General features: G+C 36.3%; 1 protein-coding gene across 3 annotated transcripts in view; it reads right to left on the bottom strand.

The window, feature by feature from the left end:
• grid2 (glutamate receptor, ionotropic, delta 2) overlaps positions 1 to 19,081 on the bottom strand; it is a 427,641-nt gene that overhangs the window by 173,339 nt on the left and 235,221 nt on the right. For all 3 annotated transcript variants that reach the window (XM_084389289.1, XM_084389290.1, XM_084389291.1), the window contains exon 3: positions 4,687 to 4,971. In XM_084389289.1, coding sequence (XP_084245415.1) covers positions 4,687 to 4,971 — 285 coding nt within the window. The remainder of the gene's footprint in view (positions 1 to 4,686; positions 4,972 to 19,081) is intronic.

Here is a 19,081-nt window from a genome sequence, read left to right on the forward strand (position 1 = left end):
TTGTCAAAATAGCTGGCAACAAGTGAAGTGATAACAGCTGTACGTAGTTTAACCATGCAAAGCCACATGTCCTATTCATCATTTTCATGTTTTTGTCTGCATGACAGGACCATACAAATTTGTGCATCTTGTTTTAGAGCAGATAAAATTTGTGCTTTGAGTACAATTCTCTGACACTGACCACTGGAGGTTCAACATGGCACCTCATGGCAAAGAACTCTCTAAGGATTTGAGAATTAGAATTGTTGCTCTCCACAAAGATGGCCTAGGCTATAAGAAGATAGGTAACACCCTGAAACTGAGTTACAGTACAGGCCAGGGTCATACAGAGGTTTTCCAAGACGGGTTCCACTTGGAACAGGCCTCGCAAGGGTCAATTAAAGAAGTTGAGTCCTCGTGCTGTGGGTCAGGTACAGAAGCTGGCTTAAAAAAACAGATGCATGATCGTGCCAGCATTGCTTTAGAGGTTTGGAAGGTCAGCTGGCTCACAAGAAAGCCTGCAAACAGTTTGCTGAAAGCAACCTGTCCAAGAGCATGAATTACTGGAGCCATGTCCTGTGGTCTAATGAGACAAAAATAAACTTGGATGGTGTTCAGCATGTGTGGTGACTCTGAGGAGTACCAAGAGAATCGTGTCTTGCCAACAGTCAAGCATGGTGGTGGTAGCAAGCATGGTGGTCTAGGGCTGCATGAGTGCTGCTGGTACTGGGGAGCTGAGCTTCATTGAGAAAAACATGGATTCCAACATGTACTGCGACATTCTGAAGCAGAACATGATGCCCTCCCATCAGAAACTGGGCTGAACGGCATGACAACGACCCCAAACACACCGCCAAGATGACAACTGCCTTGCTGAGGAAGCTGAAGGTGAAGGTGATGGAGTGACCAAGTATGTCTCCAGACCTGAACCATATTAAGCACCTGTGGGGCATCGAAAGGTGGAGAAGCGCCATGTGACTAAAAGCCAGCAGCTCCGTGATGTCATTATGGAGGAGTGGAAGAGGATCCCAGCAACAACCAGTGCAGCTCTGGGGAAATCCATGCCCAGGAGGATTAAGGCAGTGCTAGATAACAATGGTGCTCACACAAAATATTGACACTATGGACACAGTTTTGACATGTTCACTTAGGGTGTACTCACTTTTGTTGCCAGCTATTTTGACAATAATGGCTGTATGTTGAGTTATTTTCAGAGGACAGTAAATATATACTGCTATACAAGCAGCACATTGACTACTCTAAAATATATCCAAGTTTCATTTCTATAGTACTGTCCCTTGAGAAGATATACTAAAATGTTTGCTGAAATGTGAGGGGTGTACTCACTTTTATGAGATACTGTATATAAGCAATAAAAAGTCATATAAAAATAATTATTTGTGAAGTTGTAGTCAAAATCCACTTAGCTCAAAAATACACTTCAATTTATTTCAAAATCACTTTTATGAAGTGATTGGTCGCCTAAACCACTGACCAACTTCAGTTATGGCAGAGGATACTTAACATAGAGGGAAACCTCAGACTACAAACACAAATGGATTTTTTTTCCCCTATTTTTTTGAGGCTTCTGCCAGCACCACTAGTCCTCAAAAACAGGGGACACCAAGGAGGCAAAATCAATTTATCAATGAACTCTCTATTGTCCAAGTCATCTTAAAAAGCCAAAGCAATTTAGGAACACTTTGTTCTCTCTGAAAGATCTCTTGCTCAGAGGCCAGCTAATCAAATGTCTGAGGAGTCTATCTTCAGAGTCACTGGTCAAGCTCTCTGCACACTTAAGGCAGGGAGGAGGGGAGAGGATCTCTAAGGCTTCATTACTATATAGCTGCCCAAGGCATATGGCCCTCTGGACATAGCTGAAATCATATCCTTCGTTTGTCTTCGGGGACAGGTACTTATTCATTCGCACCTTAACCTGCTGCAGCAGAGCATGCCCTCCAGAGAGACCATCAACCATGAAGTTCTTTTCACACACAACTACATTATATTTCTGCATTATATACTTATATCTCGCTCCCTCTCTCTCTTTAACCCACTCACAAACACAAATGCTCGGTTCCAAACAAGCTGCCTACGCCTACAAGATTTTATTTTGTTTTACCAGTGCGTGTATCATTCACACAAAAGTCAATCCCAGAATGCATAATGAAAATTACAGTTAAAAAAATAGCAGGTATATTAGCCTGCTGTCATTTTAAAACCTGCACGGTTCCAATATACTCACATCTGATTCTGTCCCAACTGTTAACGTTCACTTAAGACACAACCGTCTGTGTTTATGTAAACCGTGTATGTATTTGACAGTTTAAACCGTGTATGTATTTGACAGTTTAACTGCAATAAGACATGAAAGAAAACAAAACTTAGTTCAGTGCTCCCTACTGTGTGACCACCTGCTTTCTATGCCTAAACTTCGGGTGTGTGCGCGCATAAAAGTGTAAGTCATTGTGCGACAGTGCGAGTAAAATCATTTGAAAGTCTAAATTGGCAACACATGCAAATAATAAACTTTGTGATGAAAAAGAACAGATGAAAGTAAAACACTCTACCCGCACCCGAAAAAAAGTGAGCCAGTGTGGATATTTTTTGTGTATTCTGTAAAAAAAAAAAGACAGTGTTAGACACCCCAGACTGCATGAAGTGCCGATCAACAGTAAGTTATTTTTGTACAGCTATGGTTATAAACTCTCTCTCTGCCTACCTACACTTATTTTGAGTGTGATTCATTCAAAATAAACAAAGCTATAGATGAATTTGAATGCTATTTGAAGGAGTTTTATTTTCAAAATTTCCATAGGTATCTACAATAGGTATCTACAATAGGTATCTACAATACAATAATATTATGAATTCTTTAGACCATGATAATCATGTAGTGAAATTTTTATATTTTGACAGCCCTAGCAACATGCTAACATCAATCTTTATTAGAATCAATCAGTGAGTCACCAATTCAAAGCATTTGTGTATGATTCAACAGTTGTAGAGCGTCCTAAATCAGTAAATTTGTATTATTATCTTTCATTTTTCTTTTATTGTCCATTATACCCTTTTCACACATTTAGGGCCCTATTTTAACGATCTGAAACGCAAGTATCAAGCGCGAAACGCAAGTAACTTTGTGGGCGGGTCTTGGGCGCTGTTGCTATTATACCGGCGGGATAAATGACTCTTGCGCCCGACGCAAATCTAAAATGGGTTGGTCTGAAGTAGCTTCATTATTCATAGGTGTGGTTTGGGCGTAACGTGAAATAAACCAATCAGAGCGACACCTCACATTCCCTTTAAGAGCAGGCGCGCTTGTTCTATGGCGGACTGCTATCATAACGGCGGATTTGCCAGGCGCACGCCAGGAGCGCTTCACAGCCGAGGAGACCGACGTTCTCGTCAGGGCCGTAAAACACAGAGAAGTGACGTTGGGGATGGGAGAAACCCACCCAAATTAACTTCGGTTAAACAGGCGTATGATAATTTGGGTAAATGTGTAAGCTAGATTTATGCTTTCATAATAAACTATCTATCTATCTATCTATTGTAATAATGTATGATTTGCAAAAATGAAAACTGCTGCTTCTGTGTAGATGAGAGAATCAAAGTGTATGCGCGTTGTGCACACGCTACATTGATTATGGCCAACCATGCGCCCTTAAAATAGCATGTGAATATCATGCGCAACGCGCCACTGACTTTAGACTAGGTTTTTCCTGGTCAGTGGCGGAATTGTTTTCTAAACCTGCAAAATAGAATCAGGGAACGTTTCCGCTGAAACACGCCTCCTCTTTGCGCTGAACCGCCCCGGGGAGCGCAAGTGTATTTCCTAGTTTACCGACTTGCGTCTGTGGAGGGAAAAGTCCGCTGGGCGCGGATGCAGAATAGGAATGCTACATGCGTCAGTGTACAAAGTCAATTGCGCTGGGTGCAAGATAGAGCCCTTAGTATTTTTCTCTTTTCTATCACTTTTCTAACACCAACATGGGGTAAATGGTCAGAACCAAAAGTATGTTCTTGTTGTATGACCATTTAAGTGCAACAAATAAAATTCTTAATACATCATTATTCTTTCTTATTGGTAGAATAACTTTTATGACTAAAACATCCATCTTAAAGCATGCTTTGTTTTACCTCCCATCAATCTTTCCCTGGCTGACGTGAGTAATTAGCATCATGATTGTGGAAAATATTCAGTGCCTCTATCAATGAAAATGGCTCTAATCTGGTGGCTGGGTAACTGCCTGACTAACCGCGGGCAAATTCTCACTCTCATCTACTCCGCTCCTGTCAAAACCTATCACGAAACATGTTTAACTTTAACCAGTTTGCTCAGTCGGTGAAACACATTGCAAGACTGAGAGAAACGCAATGAAATGCAATGGGTAAAGGCTCAAGGGAAGATGTATGCTCCGAAAAAAATAAATAAATAAATGAGACTGATTGGCCTGTGGGCAACAGCCCATTCGGCTCTGTGGTTAATCCGCGAATGCTTTTACCTCATTCCATGCTCTTTTCTCTTAAACACACACAGGCACAATGCCTTAAACACATGAGCAATGGAGGTAATAATGCTGTAAAATTTCCTCTCTGTGGTGGTAATAAAGGGGTGTTAATGTGGGGTCACTGATTGGACACACTCTGAGGGAGCTCCTTATGGCCGTTTACTACTGAAATCAGTAAAGTAAAACTACTCACCATAGTCGGTGTCATAGAAGATAATGAACTTTTGCCAGGTGTACTCCATCACCACTTGGAAGATGACGTCATTTAGGTAGACGGGAGGTCGCACGAAGAGAGTGTAGTCGTCTGGATGGGCGCGACTGGTGGGCGGACAGCTGGAGCGAGGAGTCCCTGCGGGTGCCCTCTGGATGAAGAGGTGAGGGATGTGCATGGCGTCAGCTAAAGACTGCAGCGACCCCGCGGACATACAGCCGATAGAGCTGACCAGTGCAAGGATACCTCTGTTCATCAACTCACAAGCTGTGTGTGACAGAAAGAGAGAGAAGACAGAAGTTTTATAATGACTGACTTAATCTTCCATTCATTTGATTTAGTTTCCCATAACTTCAGTGCAAACATAATAGGTAAATAAATAACAAAATCATTTGACAGTACAAATATTTGGTGTAACAGTCTCTGACAAATTATAAAAAAAACGGTTGAGTAAGATTAGGTATCTGAGAAACTTTGAGTTTTGCTGGTTTTAAGGCATGTACACAAACATGAGAACCATAAAGTTAAAGGGATAGTTCACCCAAAAATGAAAATTCTATCATTGTTTACTCACCCTCAAGTTGTTCCAAACCTGTATGAGTTTCTTTGTTCTGCTGAACACAAAGGAAGATATTTGGAAGAACGTTTGTAATCAACAGATCTCGGTCCCCATTGACTTCCATAGTAGGAAAAAAATATACTATGGTAGTCAATGGGGACCGAGATCTGTTTGGTTACAAACATTCTTCCAAATATCTTCCTTTGTGTTCAGCAGAACAAAGAAACTCATACAGGTTTGGAACAACTTGAGGGTGAGTAAACAATGATAGAATTTTCATTTTTGGGTGAACTATCCCTTTAACTATACATTAGGATCCACACTAATGATTGATAACCTTCTGTTAATTATAAGCGCCACAGTTTTGTCGTCTGCCACTTTAAATGCTCAAGCTCAAGTCGGTGGATTCTAATTGGCTGTCAAAGTTAACATTCATCAGCTAAAAAAAAAAAAAAAATCCTTCTGAAAGCAATTCCAACAATAATGTTCCTTTGTGTCTAGGGTTGGGTACTGAACTCGGTACTTTTAATGGCACCGACCGAATTACGTCGGCACTACCAAGTACCGATTCACATGAAATCAAATAGTGCTACATTTCGGCACCTGAGAAGAACACATCTGGGCGAGAGTAAGGCCCAATCCCAATTCTATTTTATACCCCTTCGCCTACTTCAGTATTTTTGGACTTCAGGAAACGTTGCTCGTTGTCAGCGCGAAAACGAATGAGCCTCCGGGTTTCCTCAGGTGTCCCGGTTTGATAAAGAACATACAAGACTGGTTAATCATGTTTCAAAAAGCACGAAACTGTGTAAGCACTGTTCGTTTATATCGTGTTTACATATAACCACAAGAAAACAATGCGTTCATAGCAGACCTACAGTAAAAGATAAGCCAATTCCCTGCCGCAATTCCATTCACCAGTTATCAGACATGAAAATATGTTGCGGGACTATCGTTAACGAACTTCAATGATTTTTTTGCAAACGTTTCTTTGAAGAACATGACCGTAAATATGAACACAAGATTGAATGTGACATAAGGAAAATGATTATTGGCAGTCATGTTGCCTCTGTAGCCGGTGTATGCAGGTACATTTCTCATACCCCTTCATTTGAAGTGTGGTCCCGAAAAATCTTCGTTCAAGGGCTATCTGGCCCCTTTTCAGCCTCTGCAGTCTCACTATATGAGAACATGAATGCATTTCCAGAGCCGCTTTGAGAGTCACTGAAGTTCATCAGCATTTTACAGTTTCATTTAAGAAAAACTATTGTTATATCATTAACATACGGAAACTCAAAGGTCTTCACCACAACCAGTCAAAATAAAAGTTTGGTTTAACTTGATAATATATTACTGTTGAATTTAGATATCTCAATTTAATAATAATACTAACACTAACACTAAAATCAAAAATATATTTTTTAAGGAATAATCACTATTTCTTCTATGTTGAAATTTTAAAAGCTCAGTTGTGCCGCATGTTGTTAAATAAAAAGTTTAATTTCATATAAAATATCAATTAAATTAATGTTTTATGTCTTCATTTGATTACTAGAAAATTCACAACACAGAATTTGTGGAAAACAAACCATTTCATAGAAATGATAAAAATTTTTAAAAAAAATTTACTAAAACGGTTGTTTTTATTAATATTCAAGCATCACAAACAATGGCAGACAGCAACCAAGGCAGCTCTGGCATAATGTCAATAACACTTCTACAAAAGACTTAGTTTCTTTACAGTTATTGAGGTAAACATGTCTAAAGCACCGAATTTCAGGTACCGGTAAAAATGTGAACTTACCCAACCCTATTTGTGTCATTGTCATTATAGTTGCAGCGTGGGCTTCCCTATTCTTATATAATTAGAACGATTATTAAAACTTCATATTTATAGCTATCAATATTATCATGGTCCTTGGTGTGAATTTCCCTTAGCTGTTTTTCCCAGGCAGGTCAGGTTATTCTGTTAGTAGGTTTTCAGTTAGTCATGCTGGGAGACCAGCTCCCCAACCCAGCTAAATAATCTAAACACCAGCAAGACCACTTTAAAAGGTTCACAGTTCACCCCAAAACAAAATTCTGTCATAATTTTGAGATATGTCTCATTCATTTTTGTCCATACAATGGAATTCAATGGTAACCAAAACTGTTTGGTAACTAACATTCTTCACAATATCTTCTTTTGCATTAAAAAAAACCCCAGAGATTTTGTAAAATTACAGAATTTACATTTTTTGGGTGAGCTATCTCATTAAGAGCAGCTTGACCGGTCTGAGAGACCATATTAAACCATCTAAGAGCAGAGAGCAGCTTAGGCTGGTTTCAAGCAGGTTTCTACAACAGGTAACGGGGTATTAAATGAAAGATGCAACTTCTCTGAGACGATTTAATCGTTCAAATTGTCTAACAGCTAAAGCATGACATAATGTTAGCACTGTAATTAAGCTACCAGTTCTAAAACTGTAAAAAAACTAGAATAAAAACAAACATAAATGTGGGTAGTATTTTAATCGGCTATTGCGACCTATCCCTAAATAAGGTGAGAAACTGAGAACATATTTCTCTAGTTCTGCAAATAGATGGAATTTCTACAACAATCAAGTTCCTTTTTGTTCAGTCAAGTAACCATGTGGCTTGCCATCTTGAAGAAATATATATTTTATGGCTCAATCCCCGAGCGTAATCACAGGCTGGCAGCCAAAGGTGGTGGTGATCAATATGTCTTTACCAATGGCTTTAATTACAACTGTGCAAATATGATCATTTCCTCTCCACTTAGAGCTTCATTAACAATTCAGCACTTTTAGAGACTCCCATCTGAATAGTCAAAAAAAAAAAAAATTTTTAAACACATTTAGGACTCTATCACAGGCTATGAGGTGTTTATGGAAAAAACATACGAGGAAACCAGCGTTCTTCAGTATAAATATATAGTTTTGAAATATTAATTTGATCAACATTCCATTCACTAACTCGCAGAATTTGCATAAACAGATGCTCATCAGCACTGATGCTGCTTTAAGACCTCTGATTGGTTCCTTCATTTTTTTTCCGCTGCATAAGTGAAGGCTTAGTGCTTGTGTTTTGATTGAGCTGCTGCAAAGATAGGCTTATATCTAATTACATCTTACCGCAGAATATTTTATAATGAAGCATAAGTCTATTTCCAAATAACTGAAAGTACCTCCTACAAATAAACTCAACCTTTTTGCCCTTGATCAGTTTGTGGCTCCCGGATGTGCAGTAAAGCTGATGTCAGACATGAACATTCATCTTACTTGACTCATTTTATTTAGCGTAACTGAAGTTGGGGAAGGTAAAATGCAGTATGTTGAAGTGAGCCATGGAGCAGTGTAATTTGCCAACTCTGGCAAAAAAAAAAAAAATGGAACTGTCAACCAGGGTCAGAACGAAAAGAAGGGAAGATGCAAACAATAGTGCTGAAAAAGCAAACTGTGAGATGAAATGGACAACCTAGGCTTCATCTTGGAAAAAACATGCCTCTACTTATATTTTTGGCAAAAACGTACCTATATATATATCAGTTTGCAGCTGAAAAGATTACTAGAAGCAGTAAAACACCAACAACTTTAACTCCTTTTCATAAATTATGACTAAGGGGCAGATTACTGATTAATAAAGACTTATTTTTTCTTTACCATAGTGTGTGATTTGTAAACTAATACACTTTGATGTTTGCATCACATAAACAGCTTCATATGTATGGCTTTTCTGACATAGTAAATTTGCTTGGTAGCTTACTTGGTACAGCGTTGCATTTAGAATGCAGAAAGCTCGGGTACGAGTCCTAAGAAACACAAATCACAACACTTTAAAAGATCTTTAAAAGATTTCAAAGACCGGTAGAAGCAAACTAAACTGCCATGTTTGCATCAGCAAATGCCCTATCGTTTAGGTAGCAACGGAATATCATTTTGCTGAAATGTTGCCACTGGCACGTTTTTATAACGAGCCTGGGTTGGAAATGGAGGCTGTGTGCAAACTAAGCCATTTTATTTCACTCCATACTGTGTTGAGTGATTATTGTAAACAGACCCAAGGGATTTTTTTTTTTTTTTTTTTTTTTTTGATCAAAATATGTGACTCGTTCAGCATGTTGACTTGAAGGTTTTTTCAAGCTTTGATGATGGGCAAATTTGGTATCAAAGCAATCTTTGTGTAAATGTTGAATATTTAAAGCATTTTATTTTTGAAAGCTTTTGATATATATATAAAATAAAAAATAAAAACCTTACTTGAAGGAGTAGTCCACCCAAAAATCGTCATGTATCAGCATTTCATTCTTCAACTGAACACAAAAGTAACTATTTTGAATGTTGACAGGCAAACCATTTTAGTTCCCATTGACTTCCACTGTATTTTATGTCAACACAATTAAAGTCAATGGAATCCGAAACTGTTTGGTTACCAACATTCTTTAACATATCTTCTTTTGTGTTTCCCAGAAACAAGTCAGTCATACAGGTTTGGATCAATATGAGGGTGAGTAAATGTTGGCAGAATTTTCATTGTTGGATGGACTATTCCTTTAAGGCCTCAATACAAACTTCAATGTTTGAGTGACAGTAGAAGGTGTTTTGCTAAATGTCAAAAGAATGAAAGTGATCAGTGGATCATCCAGGATTTAAATGAAATCAAATTAAATTTAAATCAAAGCTTCCGAATATTAAAAAAATAATAATAAATAAACAAACAAACAAACAAATAAATTAATAAAGAGAAAAGATTTTCCTTGAACAGCTTCAACTACTAAAGTACTACTGGGTTCATCTTCAGCACTCTGGTTTTCAGCAATTACAGCTTAAGGCAGTTAAAAAAAATGAGAACATGCTTCTTATGAAACAGTTCATTTAAACTCAAGAAAAAAGGAACTGCCAATCATCATAAAAATACATTAAATTGAAAGCTTGACATTTGATCCCACAAAATGTGTAGAATTATGATGATTAACAACGCATAGAATTATGATGATTAACTTAACGCATGCAACTTAATTGATTAAATGCACAAGTTTTAAGCTGAAAAAGCCAAGCTCCAGTTAATAAGATCTTGTTTAATGAGGTAGAGCGTTTTGTGCTGCCCCCCGTTATGGATTGGACTGATTGAAAATGGAAAGGCTGGCTAATCCTTACTTATTAAAGCACTCCTGTGAATTAGTGCTATAATCTGTCAGTGAGCCACATTCCTCTTAGATATTGCTAACTATGTTAGCGAAAGGGAGCATTGATCAATCATTACAAATGAAGTCTTATAATTTAGCCATTTGTTTGATTACAAATGATCCCAAGTCTTAACATGGCCCGTTAAGTATTGCATATTAAACCATTGCCTGAAGTTAAAAAACACAAACAATCATATTTGCAGTAGTTCACACCAGGGACTGCATAATGCCAAGACACTTTCAAAGAATAATGTTACAAAGAAATAAAATAATGACTTATTTTACTTTGAAAGTAATCAGTGATATTCCATATAAGGGCAATGACTTAAGGGCAATGACTCAGTTTCAATCGGTCAGTAGTAGCATTAGGATGCCTGATTGATAGGGTTCCAGACGCCCCGTTTTTTCTCTGGACAGTCCCGTATTTCAGCACAGTCCCATAGTTCAGCTCTTTTTTTTGTTTTAATTATATATAAAAAAAAAAAACATGTTTTGTTCCATATTTTATCTTTCTTCAAATGTCTTTATTGCTAAGCAATAGAGCGAGACTTCTGTCACGCGAGAATAGCCTATATCAAAAGTAGCCAATCACGTCACAGTATATTTTGTAGAACAAATATACCATCCAGTCACAATTCTCTATCGACAGTCAAGGCAGGACACAACGTTAGTGTCAGTGACAGAGCACGGATCAGATCAATTCTGGCACGAAGATGTCAAAAAGAAGTATGTTTATATTTAAAGAGGATCTTCAAAAAGATTTTAAATGATGAATTATTAAAAATTTGTAATTTAGCATAAATAATTCTCGTTCATTATGTTTCCTCCTAACATAATTGTGATTGTGTTTATAATAAATAAGTGACATGCTGTTCATTAGCAACTTTTAATTTAAAATACAAAGCAGTGCATTTCTGCACCTACAGTACAGTACCCTGCACAGACAACTGATGCACAAACATGAACGTTTGCCTTTAACAAGCAAACTAAATATTTTGTTTATCTCTCTAATCAATTAATCTCCAATTCTCTAATAAACATCAAAATAAATATTTCTAATATTTAAATGCATATAAATAACATTTCAATTTTGCTATTTAATACACTTTGATGTACATATAAAACTAAACTCTGTGATTCAATAATAGATAAACACACTCCTGTTCAAGAGTTTGGGTTCAGTAAGATTTAAAGATTTCAAGTAATGAATACTTTTATTGAGAAAATATGCATTAAACTGATAAAAAGTGACAGTAAAGACAATTTCTATTTTAAATAAATGCTGTTCTTTTGAACTTTCTATTCATCAAAGAATTCTAAAAAAGTATCATGGTTTCCAGTTCCACAAAAAATATTAAGCAGCACGACTGTTTTCAGCATTCATAATAATAATAAATGTTTCTGTAGCAGCAAATCAGCATATTAGAATGATTTCTGAAGGATCATGTGACACCGAAGACTGGAGTAATGATTTTGAAAAATCAGCTTTGTCGTCAGAGGAATAAATAAAAAATTCCAACAATTCCAAAGCATTCCAACTCCAGACTTTTGAACTGTATAGTGTATGTCCGAGAATCATTTTATTTGTTATTATTTGCTGATATTAAACTTTTATCAAATTTCATTTTGCCCTATACTAGTTAACAAATCCATGCACATCCAACACTTGTGAGAACTCTCATGATGTAAATCTCAGCTGCTGCTGTCATGTTCACACTCCTGTTTTCTCCAATTTGCCCATGACTATAAACCGTGTATTTGTTCACGTCTAGTTTGAATAAATAGACCTTTTTGGATTTATAAATACATGCAAAAGCAGGAGAGATGAAGCTAAAGATAAACCCAAGGTGGGAAAAAATGAACACTCAAATATTGAGTTATCTGGTAAAGCGCTTAGCTTGTGGCCTCTCACACCGGTCCATTTCAATAGTCCTTAACTTTTCCCATCACCACTTAGAGACACACACACACACACACACACACACACACACACACACACACACACACACACACACACGCACACTGAAAATCTAACACTGTTGAGCACTTCAGATAAATTTGTCCAAGGAGAGCACTGGCTTTTCTTTTTTATAGTGGAGGCTTTTGCTGCTGTCATTTTTATGAGGAAGATTCGCAACACATCCTTCACCACCACCACCACCCCCTCCCCCTCCCCCCCCTCTAGCTTAGCCTTGCCACTGAAAGGTGTTTCATTCTAATCATCGGTAAGAATTGGGCAGAGTGCTGGATTAGAGCAAACAGATATTAGATATCTTCATATTTGTCTTCAGCTCATATTGTAATGTTTTCAATTGCTTCTTTAGGAATTAGATACTTATCAGTTGTTTAATTACAGATAGAAGTGGCGGACATTGTTCTCTAATTACCCAGATAGCGTGAAAACATTCTGGAAGGAATTGAGCATTTGTTGGTGATATCTCCCTCCTAGTGTTATATTTCGCTATTTAAAATCTTGCAGCATGTTCTCTTAGAGTAAACATGGAATCAAAATGGCCATTTTTTGGTCTTACTGTGAGCGACTAACTGGCGCATCTTATTCCAAATAAAATTGTTACGTTAAAGTTGTGATGATACAGAAGTAGCATCAGATCTTTTCTTCTGTATTGTGCAATAAATCCAAGTGAATTTTCTGTACATAGTATGCTTTATTTGTATGGTGTTTACTGAGTTTGATATTTTGATATCACTAATTAAGCCACATTAAAGGGATAGTTCACCCATAAATGAAAATTCTGTCATTCATTACTCACTCTCATGTCATTCCATACCCGTAATATCTTCATTCATCTTCAGAACACAAATGAAGATATTTTTTATTAAATCCGAGAGCTTTCTGACCCCACAGACAGCAACGTAATTGACACTTTCAAGGCCCAGAAAGGTAGTAAAGACATAGTTAAAATTGACCATGTGACTACAGTAGTTCAACCTTAACTTTATGAAGCAACGAGAATGCTTTTTGTGCACCAATTATTAATTATTTATTCAACAATTTCTTCTTTTCCGTGTCAGTCTCTGACGCTGTTCACGTAGTAATACAGTGCAGCACTTCCGGGTTCTTCGTCAGATCACCGGCTCAGTATTGGCCGGCTCTTGCGTCAGCAGCATCAGAGAATGTGAACAGCATCAGACACAGAAGAAAACAAATTATTGAATAAAGTAAATAATTTTTATTAAATAATAATAAAAAAAATTCTGCACACAAAAAAGTATTATTGCTGCTTCATAACACACTGTAGTCACATGGTCTATTTTAACGATGTCTTTACTACCTTTCTGGGCCTTGAAAGTGGCAATTATGTTGCAGTCTATGGGGGGTCAGAAAGCTCTTGTATTTCATCAACACATTGCGTTCATATTCTGGGCTCATCTGCTTTTCTGTACATAGTATGCTTTATTATAGTGTTTAATATCACTGTCTTAGTACTTTAAGCAAAGTTGAGCGTTTTAGAATGTCCCCAAATTCAAGACTTTATTCTTTGATCTTCATCCCCATTCTCAGCAGCGACCACAAACGTCAAATCCTGCGCTCTTTACAAATTCAATAATCGCTGCCCCAGGCAGCTTTACAACACGTTTTAAGGCAGTGATATCAAATGCTCATTGGCTCTCACCTGTAAGATGCATTTGAAGAATCACTGAATTATTGATTCAAGAGATTCGTTCAAAAACTCTTTTAAGACTTCATTCATTAATTTCAAACAATTAGGCCTATTGAATTCATTTAAATAAATATTTGAATAGGCTAATTTATAGCATTTTAGAGATGTATAAAAACACTCATTCATAACATTAAATAGAACATTTTGTTTAGTTTTGTTTAGAACCTCTAATGTTTTGTTTTTAGAATCGTGGGGAACCGTGATCATAAAAAAATTATAAAAAAAAATGAAGAAAAAAAACCCCAAACAGATTATCCAGATTCATAAATTAAGATTAAAAGAATATATAATATATCTGGGATCTAATTTATACCTCCTATTAGCACTGTTTCTAATATTAAAATGTACAATCTTACAGACTAGGAAGAAGTCTTTATTTACAACAATGAATTGGGACAATTATAATGCTGAATTGTATAATAATGCAGGATTCTGAAATGTGTTCTTATTTTGAAGACGTGGTACTTCTTATCCAGTGTCGAAGTTCTGGAAAACACTTTTGGTATGCATTGGGTATCCCTCTAGCGCCCCTCAAAATATGTTATTTCTGACACTCGTGTGACAGAATGTTGCACGGAGCACAAGTGAAACAATCATATTTCCTCTACTGGATTGCAGTACAAGACAAAAATAAATATTTTAGGGTAACGTTACGTTGAAATACATACAGTTACGACGGCTCCCTATGCTTTCGCGGTAGACCTACTTTGATGACATACACCGATTAAAACAGCTGTCACCTGGCAATAGGCCTAGTCCGTCAGCAGACATTACATTTTACTTCAGGAAAGTAATTCATTGTCCGTAGTTCATTAATTTGCTAGAGAGGAGCATATCTCCAAAATTATGAATATATGAAGCAAATATCACACAAACAAGAGTGCTGTTAAGACCTCAGGTGATCAAAGCCGATTTGAAAAAAACACAACTGCATTTGTGCCTTTAAACATCATAAAAATTTTTTAAAAAAAAGTAATATTGGGTAACTTACATTTTTGACACCAATTAGATACTTTGTTTTTGCTCCTCCGATGAAAATAGTTCCAAACAAATCTATCGTCGAGTGTCTCAGAGCAGTGTTTCTCATTCCTGAATAAATCAATGTTTTGAACGAATCAGTTTAATGAATGATTCAATGACCTGCTCACGAACAATTCGGTTGAGCAAATGATTCGATGTATCACTCATAAAGACAGACATTATATTATATTATATTATATTATATAATGAAAAAGTATTATTAGTAGTAGTAGTAGTATTAATATGTTAATTTAAGAGTCAAAAAAAATTATAATCTTATAACCTTATACATCTATTGCATAGTAGATATCAGTTATCAGTAGACATAGTAGCCTTAGTAAATCAAGGTCATCTTCTTTTTAACAGGTTGTATTGCAACCATATTTTTACACTCAAAGAAAAAACTAAATGAATACCAATAACCACTCGTCACGCTTCTTGCGTGGCAGATGTTTGCCAGTGCGCTCCACAGGAGCTGTTTAGAAATGTGCTACGCTGTAAGGGAAACCGAGTCAAACAGTCCCAAGTGGGAGAGTCTCCAAATGTCAAGATGTAAGTGTTTGATGAAGGGACGGCCTTGACGGAATCTGTTTCATTATGTCTGTTTGTGAAATGAAGACGCATGCGCAGGTTAGCATGCCAGCTGGCTGCATAAAAGAGGACTGAATCGATATGGTGCTGCTCTTTTAAAAGATAGGTATAAGAAGAACAACCACAGCCAAAGACAAGTCAAGGAGGGATGGAGTGAGATAAGAGCTGGGGAAAACTACTTTGAACTCCCAAATCCCTCCGGCTAAACCAAGTGGGTTCCTATTTTGCTACCTATTAGGGTTTTCTTGTGTGTTTGCCCTGCTGAAAATAACAGCCTGAGCTGTAGGCTGGTCTCCCAGTTTGACAATCTAATGATTGCTAAAACCTCAGTCAAAAAAGTAAGAATTTTGCTGTCATCTCAATTAGGAGGGGTACAACAACATCAAACTGAATGAAAGTCGACTGCTTTCTATCATGAGTGTTTTTTTCAGGTTTTTCACGAGCGTTTTATTTTTGTATAAAATACACTGAAAGTCACACTGAATCAGTGTTTTTAAATGATTTGGTTAAATGACTGATTCAATGACTCAGCAGGGTGAGCATGTACCTGTGTGTTCTCCAGTATCACTGACCATATCTGCAAAGTTTCCCCCCTAATTTAAGCACTGAAGGAGTCATTCATCTCAAGTGATTCTCCACATGCCAACACGGATGGAATCAACCTGTGACTCATTAGAAATCTCCTCAGCATCCATTCTCCCTCTCCTCCTTCTCTTTCATCTAATTCCATTCATCTTCTTTAGCTCTCACCCTCTCTCTCTCTTCCCCCTGCATCTCTCTACATTTACCTGCCTCCTCTTATCTCCTCTAAGGACTGGTCTCTGAACAAAGCCCCTCTGCGGTGATTGAAGGAGAGATATAAAACAAAGAAAGGGAAGAAATGTGGGATTTCTAAATTAAAGCCAAGCACCAGATGTCACGGATCTGGTCCCTAACATCTTTATGTGAAGAAAATATGCAAATCCCTCCTCCTTTGAGATTTATCAAATAGGCAGTCTTTTCAATAAATATTTGAAATGCTTTTTTAGTAAATCCTATAGTGGAGCTAATATTAAAAAGGTCCCTAATCTCACATGTCCAAAGATCAGATGTTGTGAGTTTACTTCAAAATGCAATATTTAAAGTCCCTCAGTAGTCAATCATTTTAAACAACGTCGGACACATAACAGTAATTAATATGATTAGCATTTGGCTTGACTACGTTATCTAACAGCTAAAAATGTGTTATAATGTTACACAAACCATGTTTCCCATTTGCCATCTCTGCCTTCTAAAAATCAGCATCCTTAGAAATGCTTTGAACAACTTAGAGCGTCAGTGGAGAAAGGCATATAGTTCACCATAACATCATAAAATACATCATACATAATTCACCCACTATATTGCTAAATGTACCCAATTTTTCATATCAACAGAAATATATAGGCTACTAGGATAACATGGCTTCTCTTGAGACTCCCCTGCTTCACAGCATAGTTAATGATATAGTAAAGGCTGCCCTCCTCGTGACAGGATTGGTTACAAAGTACTTTGTGATGTAAGAAACAATCGATTTCGAACCGTGTTTTTGTGGATTTCAGCTAAATCAAAAAAAAATCAGCAAAAATCATATTTTTGTAGAACAAATAAAATAATAAAAGATAAAAGTTAAATAAAAGTTAAAAGATATGATTATCCATAAGAAATTAGATGAAAAATCAGAATGCAGAGATGAAAGATAAAAGGTTAATAACAACTCTATACATAAAGTATATATATATATATATCTATACACACATCTTCCAGATGAGTCCAAAGTACTTTTTTAAAACAACTATTACGGATATAAAAATCTAATTTACTGTCATTTCATTTGGATTTAATTTGTAATTACAATTTTAAAAATATATAATAAACTAATTAACTTTATGAAAAAGAACTGCTGGAACTTTCTACATTTTCTTCAATGTGACAATTTAAAAAGAATTGTGATTTTCAGCATTATTAAGCATAATATAGTTCAAGGATTTAATTATTTTGTAGACGCAGCATATGGCAACAATGTGTCTTAATCATTTAATAGCTTGAAACATCCCACACAGCCTGTTTTATATCTAAAACTATAAAATAAATGTTTCTATTTATTTATAATTATAATGCATGCATTTTTTTCTGACCTCGTGTTAATTGAGGGCACTGCAATTATTAAAATGAAAATGAAAAGTCAGTGTTTTTCAGTGTACAGAGTGATCAAATTTAACTGCCATTTTCTTTTCTGATGTGATGCTGTACCAAGAAAGAACCTGACCAATATTTCAATATTTTAAACAGCTGTTAAAAATAAGTATCTTTTCAGTATGATAACAGTCTTATTTACAAGTTCCTGGGAAAAAGCAGAAATGTTAAATTATTTCACATAACACACTCTTAGAAAAAAAAAGTTTGATGGGTTTCTTGATTCAACTTTCAAGAACACTTTACAGCAAAGAGGTTCTACTTAAGGAGAAATGTCTTAAATGACTGCATAATACTTTAATGTTAAACATGTCAATTCAATTTAAAGTATAAGTGGTTTAATTCTTAAAACTTTTTTTTTAATACATGGATTTTTAAAAATACTTTTATGATGCTTTTGTACAGGGGTGGAATTGTTTCAGGGGCCCTTACACAGTAACAATGTGCGCTTTTACTTTTGTAGCCCTTATCTTTCGGTCTCTGTCTTTCAACTGTTTAAAAAGAGTTTACCCCAAGCTAAAGTGAGAGAGGAACAACTAAGCCTAACTAATACACACAGATATTCACTAATAAAGTAAAGCAAATAAAAATATATGGAACACATTTGTAAATAAACTGTAAATCTTAATGTAATTAGCATAGCCATCATGTTACAATACATTAAATAATCAATCACACAAAGCTTCCATGGACAGACTACTGAATTCCATTCGTCATATAGGATATATCCCAACTAATCCTAAACTCTTACTTTCGCTGGGTTATGGTGTCTTCACTGGTGATTTAAATCTCAGTGCATTATTCTTAATAATTCTTAAGAGTGCAAACTTTTATAGTAAAACTGAATGGTGCACATGCATTTAGACGCATCACAGTGTGTTATTGCTTCCCCACATGCAATAAATGCGTGTCCTTGAATGAGCGAGTGTTACACACACAGGATACCACACAGGTAGATTCCAAGCACACAAGTATATTTATTTATTTATTTATTTATTTATTTATTTACAGAAACTGAATCAAGAAGCAGACAATATGAGATTAGTATCAGAGCAGTTAGTGAAGACTTAGCTGGATGGTAACTGTTCTGTTTGTGTTTGCAGTTTAGAGATGATCACCAGGGGA

This window comes from Rutilus rutilus, assembly GCF_951802725.1.
Source record: "Rutilus rutilus genome assembly, chromosome: 19".
NCBI classification, from domain to species: Eukaryota; Metazoa; Chordata; class Actinopteri; order Cypriniformes; family Leuciscidae; genus Rutilus; species Rutilus rutilus.